Source organism: Budorcas taxicolor, chromosome 16 (assembly GCF_023091745.1).
Source record: "Budorcas taxicolor isolate Tak-1 chromosome 16, Takin1.1, whole genome shotgun sequence".
In the NCBI taxonomy this organism is placed as follows: domain Eukaryota; kingdom Metazoa; phylum Chordata; class Mammalia; order Artiodactyla; family Bovidae; genus Budorcas; species Budorcas taxicolor.
This window is the reverse complement of record NC_068925.1, coordinates 24,670,836-24,692,597: the sequence shown is the minus strand read 5'-3', so window position 1 is coordinate 24,692,597 and position 21,762 is coordinate 24,670,836. Positions and strand designations below refer to the sequence as shown.

The 21,762-nt window shown below is 38.7% G+C and overlaps 1 protein-coding gene and 1 non-coding gene across 2 annotated transcripts in view; both read left to right on the top strand.

The window, feature by feature from the left end:
• RAB3GAP2 (RAB3 GTPase activating non-catalytic protein subunit 2) overlaps positions 1-21,762 on the top strand; it is a 102,003-nt gene that overhangs the window by 35,059 nt on the left and 45,182 nt on the right. Inside the window, exons 3-9 of the mRNA XM_052653706.1 lie at positions 5,935-6,058; positions 6,926-7,007; positions 9,094-9,141; positions 9,229-9,304; positions 9,626-9,727; positions 14,000-14,099; positions 16,599-16,697. Coding sequence (XP_052509666.1) covers positions 5,935-6,058; positions 6,926-7,007; positions 9,094-9,141; positions 9,229-9,304; positions 9,626-9,727; positions 14,000-14,099; positions 16,599-16,697 — 631 coding nt within the window. The remainder of the gene's footprint in view (positions 1-5,934; positions 6,059-6,925; positions 7,008-9,093; positions 9,142-9,228; positions 9,305-9,625; positions 9,728-13,999; positions 14,100-16,598; positions 16,698-21,762) is intronic.
• Positions 19,108-19,239, top strand: LOC128061944 (small nucleolar RNA SNORA36 family). Its single transcript, XR_008200790.1, has one exon. It is a non-coding gene; the product is annotated as a small nucleolar RNA SNORA36 family (small nucleolar RNA).

Below are 21,762 nucleotides of genomic sequence, written 5' to 3'. Positions count from 1 at the left end.
GATGTACCAAGGGATTTCTTTTTCTTTTTGAGGACTTACTGAAAGGCATTTGATTTATAGGAGTTCTTTGCCCACCTCCACTCCCAATTGTTTTCAATTCTTCCATTTGCTTTATCATTTTCTGTTAAAAATTCACACTGCATGGGGCAAAATAGCTAAGCCCGTGGAGAAATAACACATTTTAGCTCTGTTTATAATTTTAAAGATAATAACTTGTTTTTAGTTGTGTCCTTAAAAGGCTTTTTATTTTATCATATCTGATACATTGAATATTGTTCCTTTCTGAATGAAATGTGACCAGGAACTTGTGGTTGCTCCTACCCCGCCCCAGTGTGGCTGTGGATCAAAAGAGCTATCGAGCTTGTATTAAGAGCACACACCATTGCATTTCATGACAAGCTAGCATCATTCCCAAGCAGCAAGACTAAAGCTTTAAATCTAGAATTTTATAACATGTCAAATCCTAATGATGATATGATATCTTAATATAATGTAACCTAATATACTGTAAGTCCTAGGGAAGGAAATGGCAGTGTATTCCAGTATTCTTGCCTGGGAAGTCCCATGACAGAGGAGCCTGGAAGGCTATAGTCTGTGAAGTTGCAAAAGAGTTGGAGGTGACTTAACCATAACAAGAAGGAATAGCATACCTTATTTCATTGTGCTTTGCAGATATAGTGGTTTGTTTGTTTGTTTTTAAACAGATTGGTTGATGCCACTTGCCAACAACATTTGTTCACTTCCTGTTTCTTTGTCACATTTTTCTAATTCTTGAAATATTTCAAATCGTCTGCTGGTAAAATGATTATGATTCGCTGAAGGCTAAGATGATGGTTAGCATTTTTTATCAATAAATATTTTTAAATTACAGAGCGTACATTTTTTAGACATAATGCTGTTATGCACTTAATAGACCACAGGATAGTATAAACATAACTTTTATATGCACTGGGAAATCAAAAAATTCATGTGACTCACTTTGTTGTGCTGTTTGCTTTATTGTGGAGGTCTGTAGCTGAATCCACAGTATCTCTGACCTCCGCCTGTATAATATAGTCATGTGAGTGTTCTGTAACTTAATTCTGGTATATGGAACTCCCGCTTGTACTCATTCAGCTTTGCCATGATAGACTAGGAGGATCTGCCTTTAGTCCCACAGTCACAGGAAAGATGGAGAGTTGGAGAGTGAAGAGTGTTGGAAGGTATGGGTTTTTGCCATCTTCTCACCCCTCCCCTACCAGCCCTCATTATCAATAGATGAAATTGGATTGCTGATCCATGTGATTTCATATTACTAAAAATGTACATGAATGAGATGGCTCAGCAAGGGTAGGGATGTAACCAACCAGTCGTTGTGGAGTAGTTTCTCTGAATTTGCTTCTCAGTGATATCTACTTCTGTGCTTTCATCTTGGTTAATTCTTACAGGGCAAAACTCATGTTTGTGCTGAAATGCCTTATAGACCACTTGCTGGACATGGTGGAAGACAAAGCTTGATTATGATTTGACACTGAGTTCTAGACCCAATAGAGAGAGTAGTACTTTCTGTGTTTACTTGTACCTACATGGATACGTCAGCCATAATCTTAAAATGTTAAATCATAAAATTACTTAATGAAAAATATTACTAAAGATACTATTGTTCCTTATGGATACATTACTTAGCATACTAGCCTTGAATCAATTGCTCATTGTCATATAGTTTCATGTGTAAGAATAAATACTAGGTTATGCAAGTATCTTTGTGAATATAAATAAGGAGGAATTAGAAAGCTGTTATTCACTCATATTTGCAGTTGTGCAGTGAGCGGAGTAGAGGAGTCATAGAAAGTATGGAAGGCATCTAGTCGAGGGTTGGAGAAATGCAGTCACAGAAGAAACATCAGAGAATAGTAAGACTTTTCATGGCAATAAAGTCGGAAGATGGTAAAGTCAGAAGAGAATGGGATTGCAATAGGAACTGGCACGTGAGGTAGACAGGCAGAAAAGAGAGGAGAGAGTCTTTCTAAAGGAAGAACTCAGAGCAGTGCCTCAAGAATGTGCTGACTCCCACGTTCACATATGGTTCCTCACAGCTCTAAATCAGTTTGCAGAACCATGGGAACAGTAGCCTGGTATATTGTTGTGTCGTTGCAAAGTTGTGTCCAGACTGTTTGTGGCCCCGTGGACTGTAGCCAGCCAGTCTCCTCTGTTCTTGGGTTTCCCAGGCTAGAATTCTGGAGCAGGTTGCCATTCTTCTCCGAGGGACCTTTCCAACCCAGGAGTCAAACCTGCCTCTCCTGCATTGGCAGGCGAATTCTTTACCTCTTAGCCACCAGGGAAGCCCAGTCTGCTATATAACGATAAGTAACAGGGCAATTCTTTTAGAGAAAACACTTTTCATTGACTGAGACTGGAGTCAGATCCTGCTGCTGCTGCTAAGTCGCTTCAGTTGTGTCCAACTCTGTGCAACCCCATAGACGGCAGCCCACCAGGCTCCCCCATCCCTGGGATTCTCCAGGCAAGAACACTGGAGTGGGTTGCCATTTCCTTCTCCAATGCATGAAAGTGAAAAGTGAAAGTAAAGTCGCTCAGTCGTGTCCGACTCTTTGCGACCCCATGGACTGCAGCCCACCAGGCTCCTCCATCCGTGGGATTTTCCAGGCAAGAGTACTGGAGTGGCGTGCCATGGCCTTCTCCGGGAGTCAAATCCTAAGGCTTCTTAAAGATCTGTTGCAGTCACCCACCAAGATGAGAGTGGTCCTCTTCTGGCCTCAGACACTGATTGTGTGGTAGGGAGTACATATTTTTAACCATCTCAAGACTCTACTATTATTGTAGAATGAGGTATGGGTCAGTTAGTCTTTAAATGCCTTCCATCTTTGAATTTCTTAAACTCTGTCTTTTGGGCACATGTAAACACAGCTCTCATCCTTACTAGTGACATTATTTTGAAAACAGGATAAAAACAGAGGAATAATACTCTTTGTTGAAAAGTAATTTTTACAGACTTTTTGGAGTTTACTGTTTGAACAAAATTTTGGAAGTATGATAAAAGGAAGGAACCCATGTTTATAGATGTTCAGTTATTAAAAAAAAATTTTTTTTAATAGAGCTTGCCAAAAGTAGAGCTGTATTATCCCTGTTCTGGAACATTGTTTAGATTTCTTTTCTGTTGCAATGAAATGGAAATTTTATAGAGCAGTCAAAGAGTTTAGATACTCTTAATTTCTTATCAAACAGAACACTTAAAAAATAACCCTGTATGACTTTCCCTGCTTTGATTCTTCTTCCTGAAGGATGTTTTCCCTTGAAAACCCCTGAACCTCAGAGTTAGTGTAATTGGATCTCAGTGAAGTGGAGGAAACCATAGGGTGCTGATGCCCCCAGTGGCCAAGGTGCTGTGAGGAGTCCTGGGCGAGTGCCGGCCAGACAGAGACTGTGCACTCGGGCGGAGACTGTGGGCCAACATAGAAGTGAATTACAACTCACTTTGACCTTATAACTTTCACTTTTTAGGGAATAATCTTCTCCCTGGCTTATATGTAGAAAAATACACATTAAAAACAACAGACTGGATAACAAAAGTCCTAAAAATTGGAGCTTTACTAAAGTAAGGGATCATGCCAGTATGACTCTTCTCCCTGTCTTTTGGGAGTGAGTGCAGCCTCTTTGGGGTCGCAAAGTCAGACATGACTGAAGTGACTTAGCAGCAGCAGCAGCAGCAACCTCTTTAGTGTACCATGTAGAAGAAAGAGTAAAGTAATATGGTTCGTTCCACTGAGAAAGAAAACTAATTACGTGACTATTCCAAAGGTTTCAGACTTACTTGGAGATTTTCCTAATGCTGTCTTATAATCCGTATTTTATTTCTGTTTTAAACATTTCTTTGACAATATGTTTATCTTTCCTAGAAATATTTATCTTTCCTAGAAATTCTGCCATAATATTTCTGATTAAAATGATTTTCTGTTTTTAAAATCCTTTAAGTTTCATTGTACTAGTAATATATTCTTATTGTTTGTGTTAGTCACGCAGTCATGTCTGACTTTTTGAGACCCCATGGATTATAGCCCACCAGGCTCCTCTATCCACAGAATTCTCCAGGCAAGAACACTGGAGTGGGTTGCCATTCCCTTCTCCAGGAGATCTTCCCATACCAGGGATCGAACTGAGGTCTCCCACATTGCAGGGGGATTCTTTACCATCTGAGCTACCAGGGAAGCCCTAAAAGGTTTAAAAAACATAATTTTTCTTTTTTAATGACAGCCACCTGCATCTCTTTTCCCCCCCATCTTGGTTAATTCAATCCAAAAGCTGTCAGGTAGGGTTGAGTAAGGTAGAAGATCAAATGACATAAAACCTAGAAGCTATAAGAGAGTAAATATAAATAGATCAATAATTTTAATACATAAAATTTGAAAATTCTACATGAAGAAAACTAAGCTATGACATAAACTGGGGAAAACTTTTGTTCAAAGGGCCAATTTTCTTTGTATGTAAAAATACTAAGAAAACGAAAGAAGGGAAAGGTATGTAGAGGTTTTGATGTAGCATTTTTAAAATAATGTCAAAATATGCCCCCAAATAGCAGAATAGTTAAGCAGTTTCTAAGGAAAAGAACCTTCTATAGCCATTAAGATGATAGTATGAAAATTCAGTGGTGTCCCAATTGTGGGTGATTTTCCCCTTCTATTTTCTGTGTTTTGAATAAAACAAAATAAATCTCCAAAAAGCAATACAGTGTAATCAGGAAAAATAAATGCTTTATGTTAAAAAAATATATACAAATCAATTAGAGAAAGATCAGCAACCCAACAGAGGGTCTGCAAAGGAATGGAACATACTGTTCATAGAAAAGTCTCTTAAGCATATGAAAAAATACCCATTCTCACTCATAAGAGCAATGCTGTAGACTAAGATACTACTTTTTATGTGCTAGTTGGACAAAGATCAGAGTTAAAGCACTTTTGAAGAGTCCCTGAGGAAGCAAGCACTTTCAAAACTTGCTGGATCAGATTATAAGTTAACACAACTTTTGCAGAGCACAGTGTGGGCATAGCTAGCAAATTTACTAACACACCTTCCCTTTGACTAGGAACATATCCTACTGGCATCCTCCCACATAAACTGATAAATGTATAAAATTATTCATTGTAGCATCATTTGTAGCAGCAAAAGAGTGTGAACAACACAAATGTCAGTCAGTGGGGGCTGGGGTGTTTCTACAATGGAATGCTCTACAGCCATCAAGAAATTAAGGAACTTTAGGTAAAGTGAAATCTAAGGTATATGTTAAGAGAAAAAACATAAAATATAGAAGTATGTATGTAGCATGCTACCATTCGTGTCAGGAAAGGGGAAAGGGGTAGTTAATCATATTTGCCTATGCATGGTGTCTCTGGAAATACACATGAGATACAGTCGCGCTGCTGTCTCCAGAGTGAACAGCAGGGTGGCTGGAATATAGGAATTGTCAGACTTTGCAAAGACCTTTCTGGATCTGTGAATTTTTACCGACAGGAATTTACCTATATAGTAAGTACATTCAGTTGAAAAAAAGAAAACACCTTTCAGACCACATAAAAAGAAATGTCATAATTATCATACTTTATAGGCCATAAGTGTCAGGTAATATTTTCTTTGCTGTCTAGCTGTAGATGCCCTAGCTATCTGTCTCAAGTAGGATTAGTTACCAGATTTCCTAACTAAATCATTCTTTTAATGTCTTGCTGTCTGTTTTATTTAAAATGTTTACATTAATTTTCAAAACTGAGATCTGCTTGTGGTGAGTATTTTTTTTATTGGTCATCTTTGACATGTTTTGATAACAAATATTATTGAGACTATAAAAGAATTGGGAAGGTTTCTTTTCCCTTGCTTCTCAAGGTGGACATGGTGAGTTGAACTGTTCTTGATATTTTTTCATGGAAGTAATTGTAGTTTTACTCACAGGAAGAAGAAGGAAATACTTGCAAACCACAAAAAACTTGCTGGCTTCAAGATTGTATTTTATCATTATCTCCAACCAATGATCTTATGGTTATAGCTCGGGAACAAAAAGCTGTATTTCTAGTGCGTAAGTACTCTGTAATTTTAATTTATTTTAATGCATAGAATAGAAAATGAATTAGGTAGAAAGAAAAAGTGTTACTTCTCCATTTTATGGCAGCATTTGATAGTTTGATATGTTGCACAGCACTTTTGATTCTCTTTTATTTCTTTCTCTTCCCCTTTCTTTTCCTTTCTTTTCTTTTCTTTTCCTTTCTTTTCTGTTTCTTTTCTCTCTGTTTTTCATTCTTGGCTGCAGATACTCTGGCACTTTAGAAGCAGTTTTGGGCATTGCCCAATTCTCACAAGGGGCAGTTAGAGCTAAAAAGGCCACTGACCCCTTCTTAGCAATAATGTGAATTGGGTGACTTTCACCTCTAATTTGAAAGCTCACAATACTGTTGTTTCCTATTTGGGGTATAAGCTTAGCTTACAATTTTTGTTGAAGATTAAATTTATTGGCTATATATAGAAGGTGGAAAACCTCTAATCAAAATAAATAAGGTCTTGTATTAAATGGGTATGGAGTGGCACTATTAAGCAGATTTACTCTCCAATAACAAATCTATTAGAAAATTTTTCTTTGTCAATTGAAGATAAAAGTTTTATAAGTAAAAATGATGGGGTAATACATAAGAATTAATAACTTTATTATATGGATTGAATTGGAAGAAAGAGACTAAAGAGAGAGTGTTATAACAATCTTATAAAAATTTTTAAACATTATATTTACTTATAGAAAGACCCACATAAATTAATATAGAACTATTAAATTCTGCACTCATCATTCTAAAGGAAAAGAATTAAATTAATAAATTTTCTGTTTTAGTATGCTGTAATTAAAGTTATTTTGTGTGATGATGTTTGTTTTTTTTTGTTTTTTGTTTTATTCCAGCAAAATGGAAACATAGTGATAAAGGGAAGGAAGAAATGCAGTTTGCTGTTGGTTGGAGTGGTTCTTTAAGTGTTGAAGAAGGGTAGGGACCAATTAGTTCTTTTTGTCTCTCCATATGTTAAATGTATATGTGAAATTGATTGACTTGTATATCAGTCTGCTAAGATGTTTTGTCATTTGGAATGTTGATTAAAAGTATATTCATTGCCGCTTTAGAGATTGTAGAGCATGATTTGGGCAGTAAATTTTAATTTTATTAACCATGTAATTAATCAAAGAACCAAAAAAAAAAAAAAAAAACCCCTTGTGTTTGGAGAGGATTTACAGGAGAGTTCAGAGAGAATTCTGTAATATCCTGTCTAGATTTTGTCTTTTCCTTCAGTTCAGTCACTCAGTCATGTCAGATTCTTTGTGACCCCATGACAACATGTGGTCCCCTGGAGAAGGGAATGGCAAACGACTCCAGTATTCTTGCCTTGAGAGCCCCACGAACAGTCTTTTCCTTAGCTCTTTATTATTATTACCTTTCTCTTTTTTTTTTTTTTTTTTAGTATACCACAGGGCATATGAGATCTTAGTTGCCCAACCAAGGATCAAACCCGTGTCTCCTGCAGTGGAAGTGTGCACTTTTAACTTCTGGACCACCAGGGAAATCCCTCATTGTTAATTTTTATTCAGCCAAAAAGTCAAGGGCTGCCATGGTCCTCTCTGCTTTGTTAGCACTGGGCTTATACTTAAAGGTGACAGTGCTACATTAATTCTGAAAACTGAGAAATACTTAAGAAATGCAAGTTAGTAAATTCAAGTTTCCTACTGACCCAGTTAGAGTTGTAAAACCAGATCTCTAGCATGGTTCTGTGATGGAGCTGCTAGCCTGGTACCTGCAGCCAAAAATTGTTTTCAGTTATGACTGAAAGTTATCTAGTTGGAATGAATAAGGTTCTTTAGACTTTAAATTCAGATAAAAGACAATCAAGTAGAAATCCGTAGTACATGTTTGACACTCTGTAGAGACTCAGTGAAATGCGATTTCTTCTTGAGTCATTTAGTCTAAGCATTTTGAAGACCTTTAATTTCTGTTGGAAATACACATGCAAGGTTCAGTTACTTTAGGACCTCCCAGATGGCTCAGCGGGTGAGAATCCACCTTCAATGCAGGAGACACAGATGTGGGTTCAGTCCCCGGGTTGGGAAGATCCCCCTGGAAAAGGAAATGGTAACCCACTCCAGTATTCTTGCCTGGAAAACCCCATGAACAGAGGAGCCTGGCAGGCTACAGTCCAAAGGGTCACAAAGCATCAGACACGACTAAGCATGCAGGAATGACAGGAGGGCCCAAGGCTGTCAAGAGCCTCACCCACTTATGCTAGTGTGTTACTTTAATATGTTTTCAGTTACCTTAGAGACAACAGACAACCAAAAAGATTCATTTCATTTGGTGTCTAGTTTGATATATGGGGAAGAGGACTTATACTTTGTTGAATAAACTGGTGATGATCCTGAGTTTTGACAATTTAAGGAAGAAGTCAGTAGGAATTATTTTAATTTTGAGACTTGTCTCTGGGCGTGGGACAAATTTTTCTCAAATCTGCATGTCAGAAAAAAGAAATCTTTTAGGGACCATCCAGCACAGCAGGTGCTTAGAAATAGATTATCAGCAGCAATTTCTGCAAAGTATAAAAAAAGAAGCCAGCCAGTTGAAATATGGCAAGTCTCTAGAATCATGTTCTCAACAGAAATGCAGTTTGCCTGTTATGTGATTGCCAGTTCCTCCCAGCTTCTGCCCAAGTTCTTCACTGATGTGGAGGAGAGGGGAACAGTGGGAAATGACTGCTTGGTGATCCCTTGATGTTTTCTTACTTTTGTGTATAATCAGTTGTATATGGTAAAGGTTTGCTTTTTTTACTTTTATGCTTTTCATGACAATACAGAATGAAAAATACTGTTTTTTATTAACCTTAAGTGAATGTGACATTAGCTTTTATGTGAATGGGTTTTATTACCCACCTTATGGTGGAGTTTTGCTCATTTTTTAAATTTATGTATTGGATACAACTGGTCTGCAGAGCTCATCTTCCACTTAATTGTCCTTTAACATCCAAACATAGAGCTAGAAAAGTCATTGATAAATTGATTGGATAAACATATGATTTTGTCTTTGTTTTTAGGGAATGTGTAACCAGTGCTCTGTGCATCCCGCTAGCAAGCCAGAAGAGGTAAGGATAAGGGAGTAAATGAGGCTTTTTTTTTTTTTTTTGGTTTGAGGTATGAACTCTTAAGATCATTGATTTTGTTTGTAACAGGAGTTCCACTGGACGTCCAGACTGGACCTGCATCGTGGTGGGCTTTACTTCGGGTTATGTACGCTTCTACACAGAGGTGAGTTGAGCGTTACGCAGTTAAAAGGCACCATTTGACTGGAAAACCTGGTTCCGCATTCCCATTACACTCCTTGGTGACTCACTCCCTGCCACTTGAATGTGAAGTTATTACTTATGGGGGTGAAGGCTGGAACGGGGGAGCTGTGGTGGTGGAAGGTTCTGCTGTAAACTATAGAGAAGAGAAGCCATGTTCTTGTGCAGACAGACCACCTGGCATCCATGGAAGACTTGTGGGGGAAACGCCGCTCTCTGCCCAGCCACACGTGTTCAGGTATGTTGGTAAGAAAACAAGCAGGCTTGTCTCTGTGCTTCCTCCTAGAACGGCGTCCTCCTGCTCGCACAGCTCCTGAACGAGGACTCAGTGCTTCAGCTCAAGTGCAGGACCTACGAAATCCCACGACATCCTGGCGTGACTGAGCAGGTAGCGTAAGAGATTGTGTCCAGAGGGACAGTGGCTTTACTCTGAAGTAGTTTTCTTCCTTCTTGTTGGGTGGAAACTTGAAGGTATCTTCCTATGGCACAGTTAGCCCTGCTGTCAGACTTTAGAAATAGAAGCTATTCATAGCTGAGTAAGGAACACCAATATTGCTTTTACTTACTTACTGAAATTTCGTACGCTTTGTTCTACAGTGAAATAAAACACTTGAGTTAGAAACCAAAAGGTTTTCTCATTTTTAGAACTTAACAGTGACTTAAGGTAAAAAATGGTTTTATATAACCTTATATCTTTTTTATTTGGACAAAGGTGTTAAAAGTATGTAGAGTAAAAGAAAAAAGATTTAGCTGTGTTGTTAATAGTGCTACTATATTGCACTAACCTATTTCTCAGAAAAGGGGTTATTCAGTTTTTATTTACTGTGGAAAATATTTTATATTCATTGAAAATTTTGATAGAGAAAATACTATTGAGTGTCTAAGGTACTCCACAGTTCTCACTTCTTTCTAGATGCTGTGTGAGATTTTGGTTGTCTCACAGTCAAAAATTTTGATTGTGTCTACAGTAATTGTAGAGCCACATGAACTAATATGCTCTTGTTCAGCACATCTTGTGTGGTACATCATCAAAACTGTATAATATGCCTTCTCTCTTTGTGCGGTCCAGCTTCCAAGAGGTTTGAAATAAGCAGATGTATATATATTGTGTTCCTTTGTGGACGTAAATTGTGTGATAGCGGGACTGGAGTGAAATTTAACCAGTAAGAAAGCCTAGACTAATATCTGTTAATACTAGTGAATGAGTTAATCAGTAGTATTAAGCATTACCTTATGAGTTGCTAATTTACATGAACAGAATAACTTCTGTGCTATTTTAGAGAAGAGGGAGCTCAATTAGGACTCGGGTAATAAAGGAAAATTTCATTGAGGAGGTAGAGTTTGACTTTAGCCTTGAAAATGGGTATAGAACTTAGAAAAGAAGGGAAAATATTTTAGGTAGTTAGGAAGAAAAATCAGGGAAGATTCAAACATGAAACTGTGAGACAGCAAAGAAACTGTGTTAGAAACTGAGACACTCAAATAGTCTGAGTGACCAGATTGTTTATAAATTTGAAAGCCAAGTGAAGATCAGAATTGCTTCAGAAGATTTAGAAGCTACTAGAGATATTAGAAGGAAGTACTATCATCAAAGGGATCTTGAAGGACCTTGTTCTGGATGAATTGGACTTGTGAGAATCTGGAATCAGGGAGGCTAGTTATCCTGTTTTTTCAGTTATCAGTAATAGAGTGCAGTGCTGCGAGCCAGGACTGGAATGGCTGTGGGAAAAGGGAGGAACATTTGACAGGACTGGGTTACTGTATCGAGATGCTGAGTTTTTCTCTTTTTGGCTGTATCTGGTGTTAGTAGTGGCATGTGCAATCTTTTGCTGTGGCACACAGACTCTCTAGTTGTGGTGCTCAGGCTCAGGAGTTGCAGCTTCTGGGCTTAGTTGTTCCACTGCATGTGGGATCTTATTTCCCCAACCAGGGGTTGAACCTGCATCCCCTGCATTGCAAGGCAGATTCTTAACCACTGGACCACCAAGAAAGTCCCAAGGTGTCGAATTTAAAGAGAAAAATGAGTTGGCTCTAAGATCTCCTACATTGAGGCATGCCGTTGACGAAGTTGGAAGAAGGGACTGCCTTGGTAGTATACAAAGATTATTAAGTTTGACTTTGTACATGTTTGAGGTGATAATAGGAAATAAAATGAAAATACCATCATGCCTGTAGTGATTTAGAACTACCTGAGAGGCACAAAGACTAGATTGAAGATGATTGAAGTCACACATGTTGAACAAACTCTTCCCAGGACCCATTATAGGAAAATGAAACTGAAGGCTGAAGACTTAAGTTACAACGCTGGTCATAAGGAGCTGGGAGAAAATGGAACTATTGCAGGAAACAAACAAGGAACTGTTGGAAATCCAAGACGGTGATCTGTTTATTGAAGCTGCCTCTCAAGAGCCATTTCCTTTAAAAAAAAAAAAAAAACAAATTCCCTGGAAGATGAACGTTCTTTAAATACTTTAAACTTGACTGTGTTTGTAATAATCTGTTTTTAGAGCTGGTGGAAAAATATAACTCACATTTAAATGCTTGCTCTTTGCTTTAGTGAGTCAAAATCTTTTCACTGAAAAATATTTATTAAAGACACGGAGAGAAGTCTTTGTTGTTACTCTGTATTTTACATAAGCATCTTTCGGTCCAATATACATCAGTTTGTATATCAGAAATATCTATTTGCTGCATCTTTAATGTACTCCCACCTCCATTAAAGATCACAAGAGCAGATTTCCTTGTAATTCAGTTCTGGGGGCAGTGAGTGTACTAGGTGGGATGACTGATCATTGCAGGAGAAGATTCCAAAGGGAGATGTTTTTCTGGAATGCCGAAGAAACCTCTTTGGTTTCTGCACAGAGATCCCTATCATTTAGCACAATTTCTGCAGCTTTTGGACATTGGTGTTTGTAAGAGTATCTTTTTCAGGAAAACAGTCTTGTTTTGGAGATACTTAGCTGGTGGTTAGCTCCTCCCTGTCAAGGACATCTCCCCCTCTGCCATGCTCAGTGGACTGCGTAAGCTAGGCATTATCAAATTGTCGTGTGAACCCCGACATCAGCTCCCACCCCCTGTGACCCACAAAAATGTTGTTTAAAAATGGAAACACCCCAACAGTCCAGTAGAAAAAAAGGACAAGGCAGTTCTCCAAAGAAGAAATATAACTGGTTGACAGCATATGATAAACTTTTGAATGTTACTGATAATCTCAGAACTATGAGCAGCAATTTTTCACCTTTCAGATTGGCAAAGATGAAGATTAACAAAAGTTGGTGACAGAGGAAGAATCAGGCACTGTCATGTATTGTTGGTAGAATTATAAACTGATAGGTACTTTCTTGAGATAGTTTAATAATATGAATGAAAATGAAAATTGTGAATGCTCTGTGACCCAACAGACCTCCTAGAAGGAATTTAGATCAAAGTGATGTGAAAAGATATATACAAAAGAGTGTTTACTGCAGTGATGTTTATAATAATAAAAATATTTCATTCATTCATAAACATTTATGTACTGCCCGTTATGTGCCCAGCCCAGTTGTAATCACTGAGAATCCATTTTTGAACCAGACATGCAAGGTTTCTGCTTTTGTGGCGCCTATAGTTTGGAGGTGATGGAGGATAACCAATGATGAACAGCTTGAGATTTTCCAAGATGTTTCCAGCCTCTGATAGGTGCCGTGAGGGAAGTAATCATGTTGATGAGATTGAAATAAGACAAGGAAATGGAATTGATGTTTGAGACAGACTCAGGAGTAGCCTTTCAGAGCAACTACATTTGAGCCAAGACCTGAGTGATCTAAAGAAAGTCAGGCAGCTACTTGGGAGGTGAAGGTGCAATGACCTTTGTGTTTAGGGTGCAAGGGATGAGGTGTGAGATGATGATGGAGAGAGAGGCCCCATCTTGAAGCTTCAGTAGAGTTCAGGTTTTATTCTAAGTGCAGAAGGGAGCCAGTGGAGAGGTTTGATCAAGGCAGTAGTTTGTTCTGCCGTGTCTCAAGAAGATCACTCCAGCTGTGAAGTGTGGATGGTAGAGAGGGAGATTGGAACCAGCAGGCCAAACTAAATCTCCACCAGTAATAACTGAAATTTTGGTATATACGATGCGATACAGCGTTGCCACAACAAAAATTGATTTGCTCACTTACTGAAATGGAAGAATATCATAGATATATTACTGAATAAAGAAAAACCTGTTACAGAATACTGGATATGGTATAGTCTTGTATAAAAGTGTGTAACTATGTATGACCCTATATACTGAAATACGTCTGGGATTTCAGGTGAGTTTCTTTTCTCTTCTTTTTTCTTTTATGTGTTGTTTGCATCCATATAGTGACTAAATTTCACTTTTATGAAACTTGTACTTTTTGGGTTACTCCCTTTGTCTATCCTGAAAATATTCACCTTGTGCAAAGGCTCATATTTGAGAAGAACTTGAAGTCCTTGACCAAAAGGCATTAAAAAAAAAAGTCTTATTTGTTTTTACTATTCCTCTGCCTGCCTGCTGTTGTCTTGTGTGTTGGGTGTTCGATGGTTGTTTAGTTATAGTATTCCTTTCCTTTACATTAATCGTGATATTCAGCTATAACAGAAACATAGATATGCTTATTTGGCAATAATGGAAATATTTTCTTCCTCCTTATTCCTTTAACAGAATGAAGAGTTGAGTATATTATACCCAGCTGCCATTGTGACTATTGATGGATTTAGCCTTTTTCAGTCTCTTCGTGCTTGTCGAAATCAGGTAGCAAAAGGTAATTTGGGGCAAGAAATAGCTAACTTGTGGTGATATTTGTCTTATTTAATTTAATCTACTTAGAAAAATACATCTTCTAAATTTAAAAGGCCTTCTGAACTAGTTCTAAACAGAAAAAAAAAAAAAATACCACTACTATAGAAATGGGAGTGTAGTAGATTGCTTCCCTGGTGGCTCAGATGGTAAAGAATCCACCTGCAGTGTGGGAGACCTGAGTTCGATCCCTGGGTTGGGAAGACCCCCTGGAGGAGAGCAAGGCAACCCACTCCAGTATTCTTGCCTGGAGAATCCCCATGGACAGAGGAGCCTGGCGGGCTACAGTCCATGAGTTTGCAGAGAGTTGAATATGACTGAGCGACTAAGCACAGTAGATTGCTTAATTAGGAAGATAAAGGTGAGGACTAGACCTTCAGCTCTCATGTTGCCAGTTGAACCGTTGGATTTTTTCACTAATTCAGCAATATGTCTTGGCCAGTTAAGAGAGGAGTTCAGCACTGGGATAGAGAATTCAGTTGCGTCTCAGTGAGGAACCAGATTTCTCATTCGATGAGTGCTACTTGGGCCAGCATACTAAAATCTTTTTATTCTGCCTTGCTTCCACTCTCTGGGGGTGAAGAAAGCAGAGTGTGTGCAGGGGGCGTTTTCCTCAGACTAGGCCGGACTCAACAGGCAGGCAGCATCAGCTCCTTTTAGCTAACTTCAAACACTTCTGAACAGAGAAAACTTAAGAGCCCTAAATATAATCTATGTAGGCAACTATGTCAGTTCCAGACTTTGGCATGAAACGTGCACTTTAACCTTCTCTACCCATAGTTTAAACTCTGAGGCTGTTTAGTCTTTAGAAGAGGATATTGTGTTTCATCAAAAATCAAGATGCAACTATTATTTTCTGTTCCACTAAGAAGCGAAAGTGCTGCCAGTAAGAGTCACGCCATCAGTTTTTAAGATTCCAGTTTTAGAGATATTAAAATAAAAGTATAAAAAGCCCCAAGTCAGTGCAGATACCAGTGTTGGTGCTGACGTACTCCATTTTCTTCTGGTTTGGAATAAAGGAGTCTTCATGGCCCTAAAAAGAGCAAAGTTAAGCGTGTAAATGATTTAACTCCCTGAAAGAGTTTAATTAAGATGTGCTATCCAATTCATAAAGATTGTTCATAAATCCAGAACTAAACTGTAAGACACGGAAGAAGCAATTTCTTCCAGGGAGAGAATGCAGCATCTCACATTGCAATAGAAGCTTTCACTGTTTTTTTAACAGGTTGATATATATGATCAGTATCTTCTTGGTTATGTGGTTCTTTAGTAGTACATGGTTTTCTGTAAAGTCAGAATTTGTTTGAATTTTTATACCTATTTTCATAATCTTTTAAATTACTTAAATTTAGTCCACGTAAAGTTTCAATGTCTGTTATTTTGGAGAAATTTTAAATAGTCACTATTAATATATATGTCATTTTCTATAGAAATTTCTAAAAGAATTTTCTATAGGTTTAAGAATTTCGTAGTTTTACATGCATAAGAATTCTGCAGTAAAATAAACTAGAAATAGACAGTTATGCTTTAATTGGTATCATTAGCCATTTCATTTTTACTGTTTTTGAATTGCCATTTATTTTATTATGTATGAGATCATAAAGCCATTTTATCTCCTAGCAAGTAAGTGAGCCACTTACTGCTCTCTTACCGTAAGTTGCTCTAAATATCTGATTACTTAGCTACAGATTGTTGTGACTTTTATTTCACAGTATAGGAAAACTCTCTCTGCTTGGCCTCACTCTCAAATCTGAAGTGCTTAGAGGATTACTGTTTTCCTTTGTCAGAGTACTTTTCTTCACCTTCCTGAATAAATGACGAGAATCCAGCTGTGTTCTAATGCATAGCCTGAGAATGTACTGACAAGTGGGGTCTTGTGCGTGAACCTGTGGCCCAAGGTGTAACTGCTGCTTTTCTTTTCATTCCTCACTCCCTAGGTGGAAATGCCATGGTCAGTGATCAGCATTTCCTTCATTTTCCTGGCAGTGCTGTCGCTGTTAGCATATCTTCCTGTCAAGCCTGGCCTCAGTTATTTGCATTTGAGATCTTTCTGTTTTGTTATGTGTGCTTCTGCTGGGTGTACCATCAGGGTTCACTAAGACACTGGTTGCTGCTTCCAGGATTCTATTCACTGTCTTTCTCAAGAGGAGAAATTGCATACTTGGCTTCAACTACAGTTTGAATTCACCTTCATTTTTGATGGTAGTCTAGAGTTTTTAGTAGTGTTTTCTAATTCCTTAAGTGTTTCAGAATCTCTTATGTCAGCCAAGTTAGTCTTTTAATATATGCATTTTATGCATATTGTCTTGGTGTGAGTAAGTCTCACTGTATCATGGTTTATATTACTTTATTTTTAATTAATTTAGAATAATAAATCAAGTTATTATATTTTAATGATTTTTGGTAAAACTTCATTTTCTCCATTTTATTTAAGTTTGGTTTGTCTAATTTTTATCTTTGACAGCTGCAGCATCAGGCAATGAGAACATCCAGCCACCGCCATTAGCGTATAAGAAATGGGGTCTACAAGATATTGACACAATTATTGATCATGCTAGTATTGGTAAGCCGTTACTAGTTCCAGTTATTTTGGAACCTACTTCTTATACTTTTTGATAGAAGTATCTCGTTTATTGGAAGTGTAGATTTATTCTCAGGGGTTTCCTGATGGCTCAGTGGTTAAAAATCTGCCTGCCAATGCAGGAGACATGGGTTTGATCCCTGGATACTGGAAGATCCCCTGGAAAAGGAATGGCAACCCACTCTAGTATTCTTGCCTGGGACATCCCATGGACAGAGGCGTCTGGCGGGCTGCAGTCTGTGGGGTTGCAAAGAGTTGGTCACAACTTAGCAACTGAACAACAACAATAACATTTATTCTCATGTGAAAAGAAAATCTTTAGTGAGACATTTGGAGGGTAGTTTAGACTTAGAGATGATCATAAGTTAATGTCTTTAAGGAATGGTAGTGGTTTTAGTAATTATGCCCTTAGCATAAGCAGTACTGTACAGTTTTTTCCTTGTTGTTTTGTTTTTATAAGATTGTTTTTTAATATGAGCCTTTTTTAAAATCTGTTTTGAATTTGTTGCAGTATTGCTTCTGCTTTATGTTTTGGTTTATTGGCCATGAGGCATGTTGGATCTTAGCTCCCTTGACCAGGGCTCCAACTGCACCCCCTGCACTGGAAGGCAAAGTCTTAACCACTGGACCATCAGGGGGTCCCTCCTGTACAGTCTTGGATCACCCACTGTTTGACTTAAGTTCTGATACAGATGAATTTGATTGATAGAATTGCCAGATCGGTCTTCTAAAAATGTAACCTTTAGATCAACAAAGTATAGAGTAAAGCGTATGTCTTCTTGTGACCCGTATTTGAAGGCTTACTGTGTTAGGTGTGAGGAATGCAGAGATGGAAAGACTTGTTTCTGCTGTCAGGACGCCTGTGGCTGGCTGGGAGAAACATGTGAAAACAGTTACGGTATCACAGCATGTGACAGTTGTCAGAATCGCAAGTGGACCTCCTCCTCCAGGGTGGGTAGAGGAGAAGCCCGAGGGAATCAGGGAACTGGAGGTTGACCTCAATCTGAGACTGAAAGAATGAGTGGGACTTGACCAGGAGGACAAGCGTCAGGGAGGCACTTTAGCGAACAGGTATCACATGGGGGTGGAAATGCGTTGTGTGCAGGAAAAACAATGAGAACTAGCCCGAGTGAGGCCAGCCTGTGAGGAGCAGCCAGATTGTGAAGGCCTAGGATACTGTGCACGGGAACTGTTATTTTTCTCATCACCATGTTGAGAGTCCTGAAAAGATTCTGAACAAGAAAATGGTACTGTCACTTAGCCTGTTGGGAAAATCACTTGAATGGGTCAAGATGAAACTAAGTGCAGTAAGGAAGCTATGATGATCTCATTAAGAAGTGATGGGCTTCTGAACTAAGAGTAGAAATGGCGGTAGAGAAGAAGGAAATGTTATTTTAAAATATATTCCCATTTCTTTCTGTTTAATAATGTATGCTTGTTAGATTTTTCAAATAGCACATAAAATATAAAGAAAAAAAATAACTGGATGAGGTTTTTGCTGAGAAACTACTTATGCACTTGTAGTGTAGGAGAACCACACGGGATAGTCCAGTGTCTCAGGGCTCATTAGCAGTGCAACTGTTAGCTGCTCCTAGGCCTCAGTTCTACTCATTCGAGATAATGAGTAGAATCAGCACCTTGAGAGCAGGGTGGTTTTTGGCCAGTGGTCCCAAGGAAATACGTATCCTGACTTCATTTTCTTTTCTGTCTTTGACCTCCTGGTGGGGCTTCCCATTGTCTGAATCCAGCTCAAAATCTGGGTTCATAACATGCACACACCAGGAGGGAGAGAAGGAAGGAGTGTGAATCCGGAGGGGCGAACTGGAGATACCTGACACAGAGCATCTTTGTTTATTGTTGCATTTCTTGTATGGAATACAGACAGACCTTGTGTTATTGCACTTTGCTTTATTGCACTTCGAAGATACTACATTTTTCACAGATTATACATTTGTGGCAACCCTTTGTCAAGCAAATTTTTGGGTGCTATTTTTCCAAAAGCATTTGCTCACTTCATGTCTCTGTGTCATATTTTGGTAATTCTTGAAATATTTCAACTCCTCTACCAGCGACAACATTAGGAGTCACTGAAGGCTGAGATGATGGTTTGCAATTTTTAGCAATGAAGTATTTTTAAGTTAAGGTATGTTCATTGTTTTTTAAGACACCATACTGTTTCTTAACAGGCTACAGTATAGTATAAACAGATTTTTATTTGCACTGGGAAACCAAAATGTTCGTTGACTCACTTTGCTGCGATACTCTCTTTTGATAGTCTGGAATTGAGCCTACGATGTTTCTGAGGTCTGCCTATAATCTGTAATAAGCAACTTGTTGGTAGACATTCCATATAGTTATCTTTACTTTTTGTGAACACAGAAATGTTGCAAAACTCCAAAGTGTTGAGTTCAGTTCAGGGTGACTTCCTTGTTCTGTTAATTAAACTTTGGAACATTGAAACAGGCTAGGAGAAATGATTGGATAGAAAATTTTATTCTATTCATTTATCTCCCAGCCTACAAAATGGAAAAATAAAAAAGAGGGGGCATGCCATGAGCTTTATTCCATGTACATCTTTATGTAAAGGTCTGATTAACTCATTCAACAAAGAAATGAATGAATACCTGTTGTGTCCCAGGCACTAGTTTTGGTGCTAGAAACACAAGGCAAACAGGACCCCTGCCCTGATGAAGCTTAGGTTCTGGTGATGGGGAGACAAAAAAGAAACAAACCAAATGAATAAATAGGGTAATAACAAAATGTTAGTGAGCATCATGAAAATGAGCAGAGGGTTATGACAGAAGTAAAGGAACGAGGGGACTAGGTCTAACACAGGTGAGCAAAGGCCTCTCCTGAGACACGAAGGATGGGAAGCAGCCACTGTGTGAACATAGGATACGCATTCTGGAAGAGAAAGCAGCAGAGATAGAGGCCTGGTCTAGAGGGGAGAGGTGATGGCGTGCAGTCAAAACCTGAAGGGTTAAAGAAACGGAAAGGAGGTAGATGTGCCTTGATTGTAAAGTGAGGAAGAGGAACCAGATAAGGTGGGAGACAAGGACCAAGGTCAGATCACGTAGGTGTGAGGAGTTTGGGTTTTATTCTGAGCACAGTGGATGCCATTGATGGATTCTAAGTATGGGATATTTAAAAATATCCCTCTGATGACTCTTCAGGGAGAGGCTTGTGGAATAAAAAATGAAAGCTAGAAGACCAGCAAAGAGTTGGTTGGAACAAGAGAGAATGAGGAGTTTGTTTCAGGAGGAGGCAGTGGTGCTAGAGAGTAGACAGATTGGAGATGTAGTTGGCACTTGCCAAGGGATGGATAGTAGAGAAGAGAGAAAGGAAAGAGTCAGAGATTTCTTAGTTTTTAAGTGTGAGCGACTGGGTGAATGTTCGGGCTGTGGCTGAAAAGAGGATAGGAGAAGGAAGCGGTAGGGGTGAACGAGTGGAGAGTTGTGGTTTTTACAGGTTAACTTCTGATGCAGACTTCCAAATGGAGATACCAGGTAGACAGATACATGAGTCTAAAGGTCAGGCAAGAGGTCGAGATTATCAGTATAAATTTGGGAGGGAATGGTTAACTGGAATGTGTCACAGAATTCAGGAGAGGAGATTTAACAACGTTCATTGAGTCTTAGAAGTTTAAGTGGGATGGTGAGAATGAAAGCTGCATCGGAGTACATTTAAGAATAAATATTTCCACCCCCTACTTTCAAAACTCAGAAACACGAAAACAAGAAATCAGCTCACAGCATCTCCATTTTGACTCCAGTCCTGACTTCACTAAACTTCTTACTCATTTTCCAGCTCCTGGTGAGCACTTCCCCCTGGGTATCCGAACTTAACATATCCCAAACCGAATTCTTGACTTCTCCCATCAAGCTTGGTCCTCCTCTGTCCTTCTGTCTCGTCGTCTCCTCTTGCTTGCACCAAAAGCTTTTGAGTCATCCTTGATTCTCTTTTTTTTTCTCACCAGTCCGCCTTTGACTCAGCTACCCTCACAGGAAATCCAGAATCTGACCACCTCTCCTCTCCATCATTGTCAGCATAGTAGTCCACACCACCGTTGTCTCTTGCCTGAACTACTGAGGAAGTGAAAATCCTAACTGGTTTTTCTGCTGCCTTTCTTCTTTTCCTAAAATGTCTTTACCCAGTAGCAGCTAACATGATCCTGGTAGAATATAAGTCGTATTTTTGCCACTTCTCTGCTCACAAACTTCCAGTGGCTTCCCATCTTATTCCTCATAAAACCCAAAGGCCTTGTATCTCCTGCAGAACTGCCCCTTCCTCACCCCTGTGTTCCCCCACGCTGATCTCCTTACGCTCCTCCGCTACACCAAGTGTCCTCCCACTTTGAAGCCTTTGTAGTTGTCCCTTCTGCCTGGAGTTTTACCCAGCTAGTCACATGGCTCTCTCCCTCACTTCAAACAGGTGTCTGTTCAAATGCCATTTTATCAAAGTGACCTTCTTTAGCCAGTATACAGGCCTCGAAAATTATCCAGTGACTTTAACTTTATGGAAGTTTATGTTAAGAACTGTAAGGTGTTTCACAGTATGGAAAGACCTCAGATGTTCAGGGAAAGCCCTAAAAGACAAGGTAGTAACAAATTCAGAAGAAAAAAAAAATTTACATTTAAGGCAACGTAATTATGGTAGGCAGCTTGTCTCGGCAGTAATACTTAGAGTTCTTTATAGTGAGAAGGGTGAATGTGAATTTAACTTAAAAATTGAAATATGGTTAGATTGGAAGACTATGGAGAGAAAAAGAAGGACTGTAAGTTATATTTTCATTTATCTTAAATCAGTGAAAAATAATGCCAAAATTGGTGACTCAGAAAACAAAGTCACACACCTGTAGTGTGTAGAGTATGAAGAGAAAGCATTTTAAAACTTAAAATTTCAATTTATATGTGATACCATTCAGCCTTTGATTTTGTGCTGGTATAGTCAGCATATTTAATCATGTCATGAAAACACTTTGTATATTGAATCATGAATTCATTCATAAACACAGGACAGGCATTCTCATCTTTCAGAATAGGTCAAC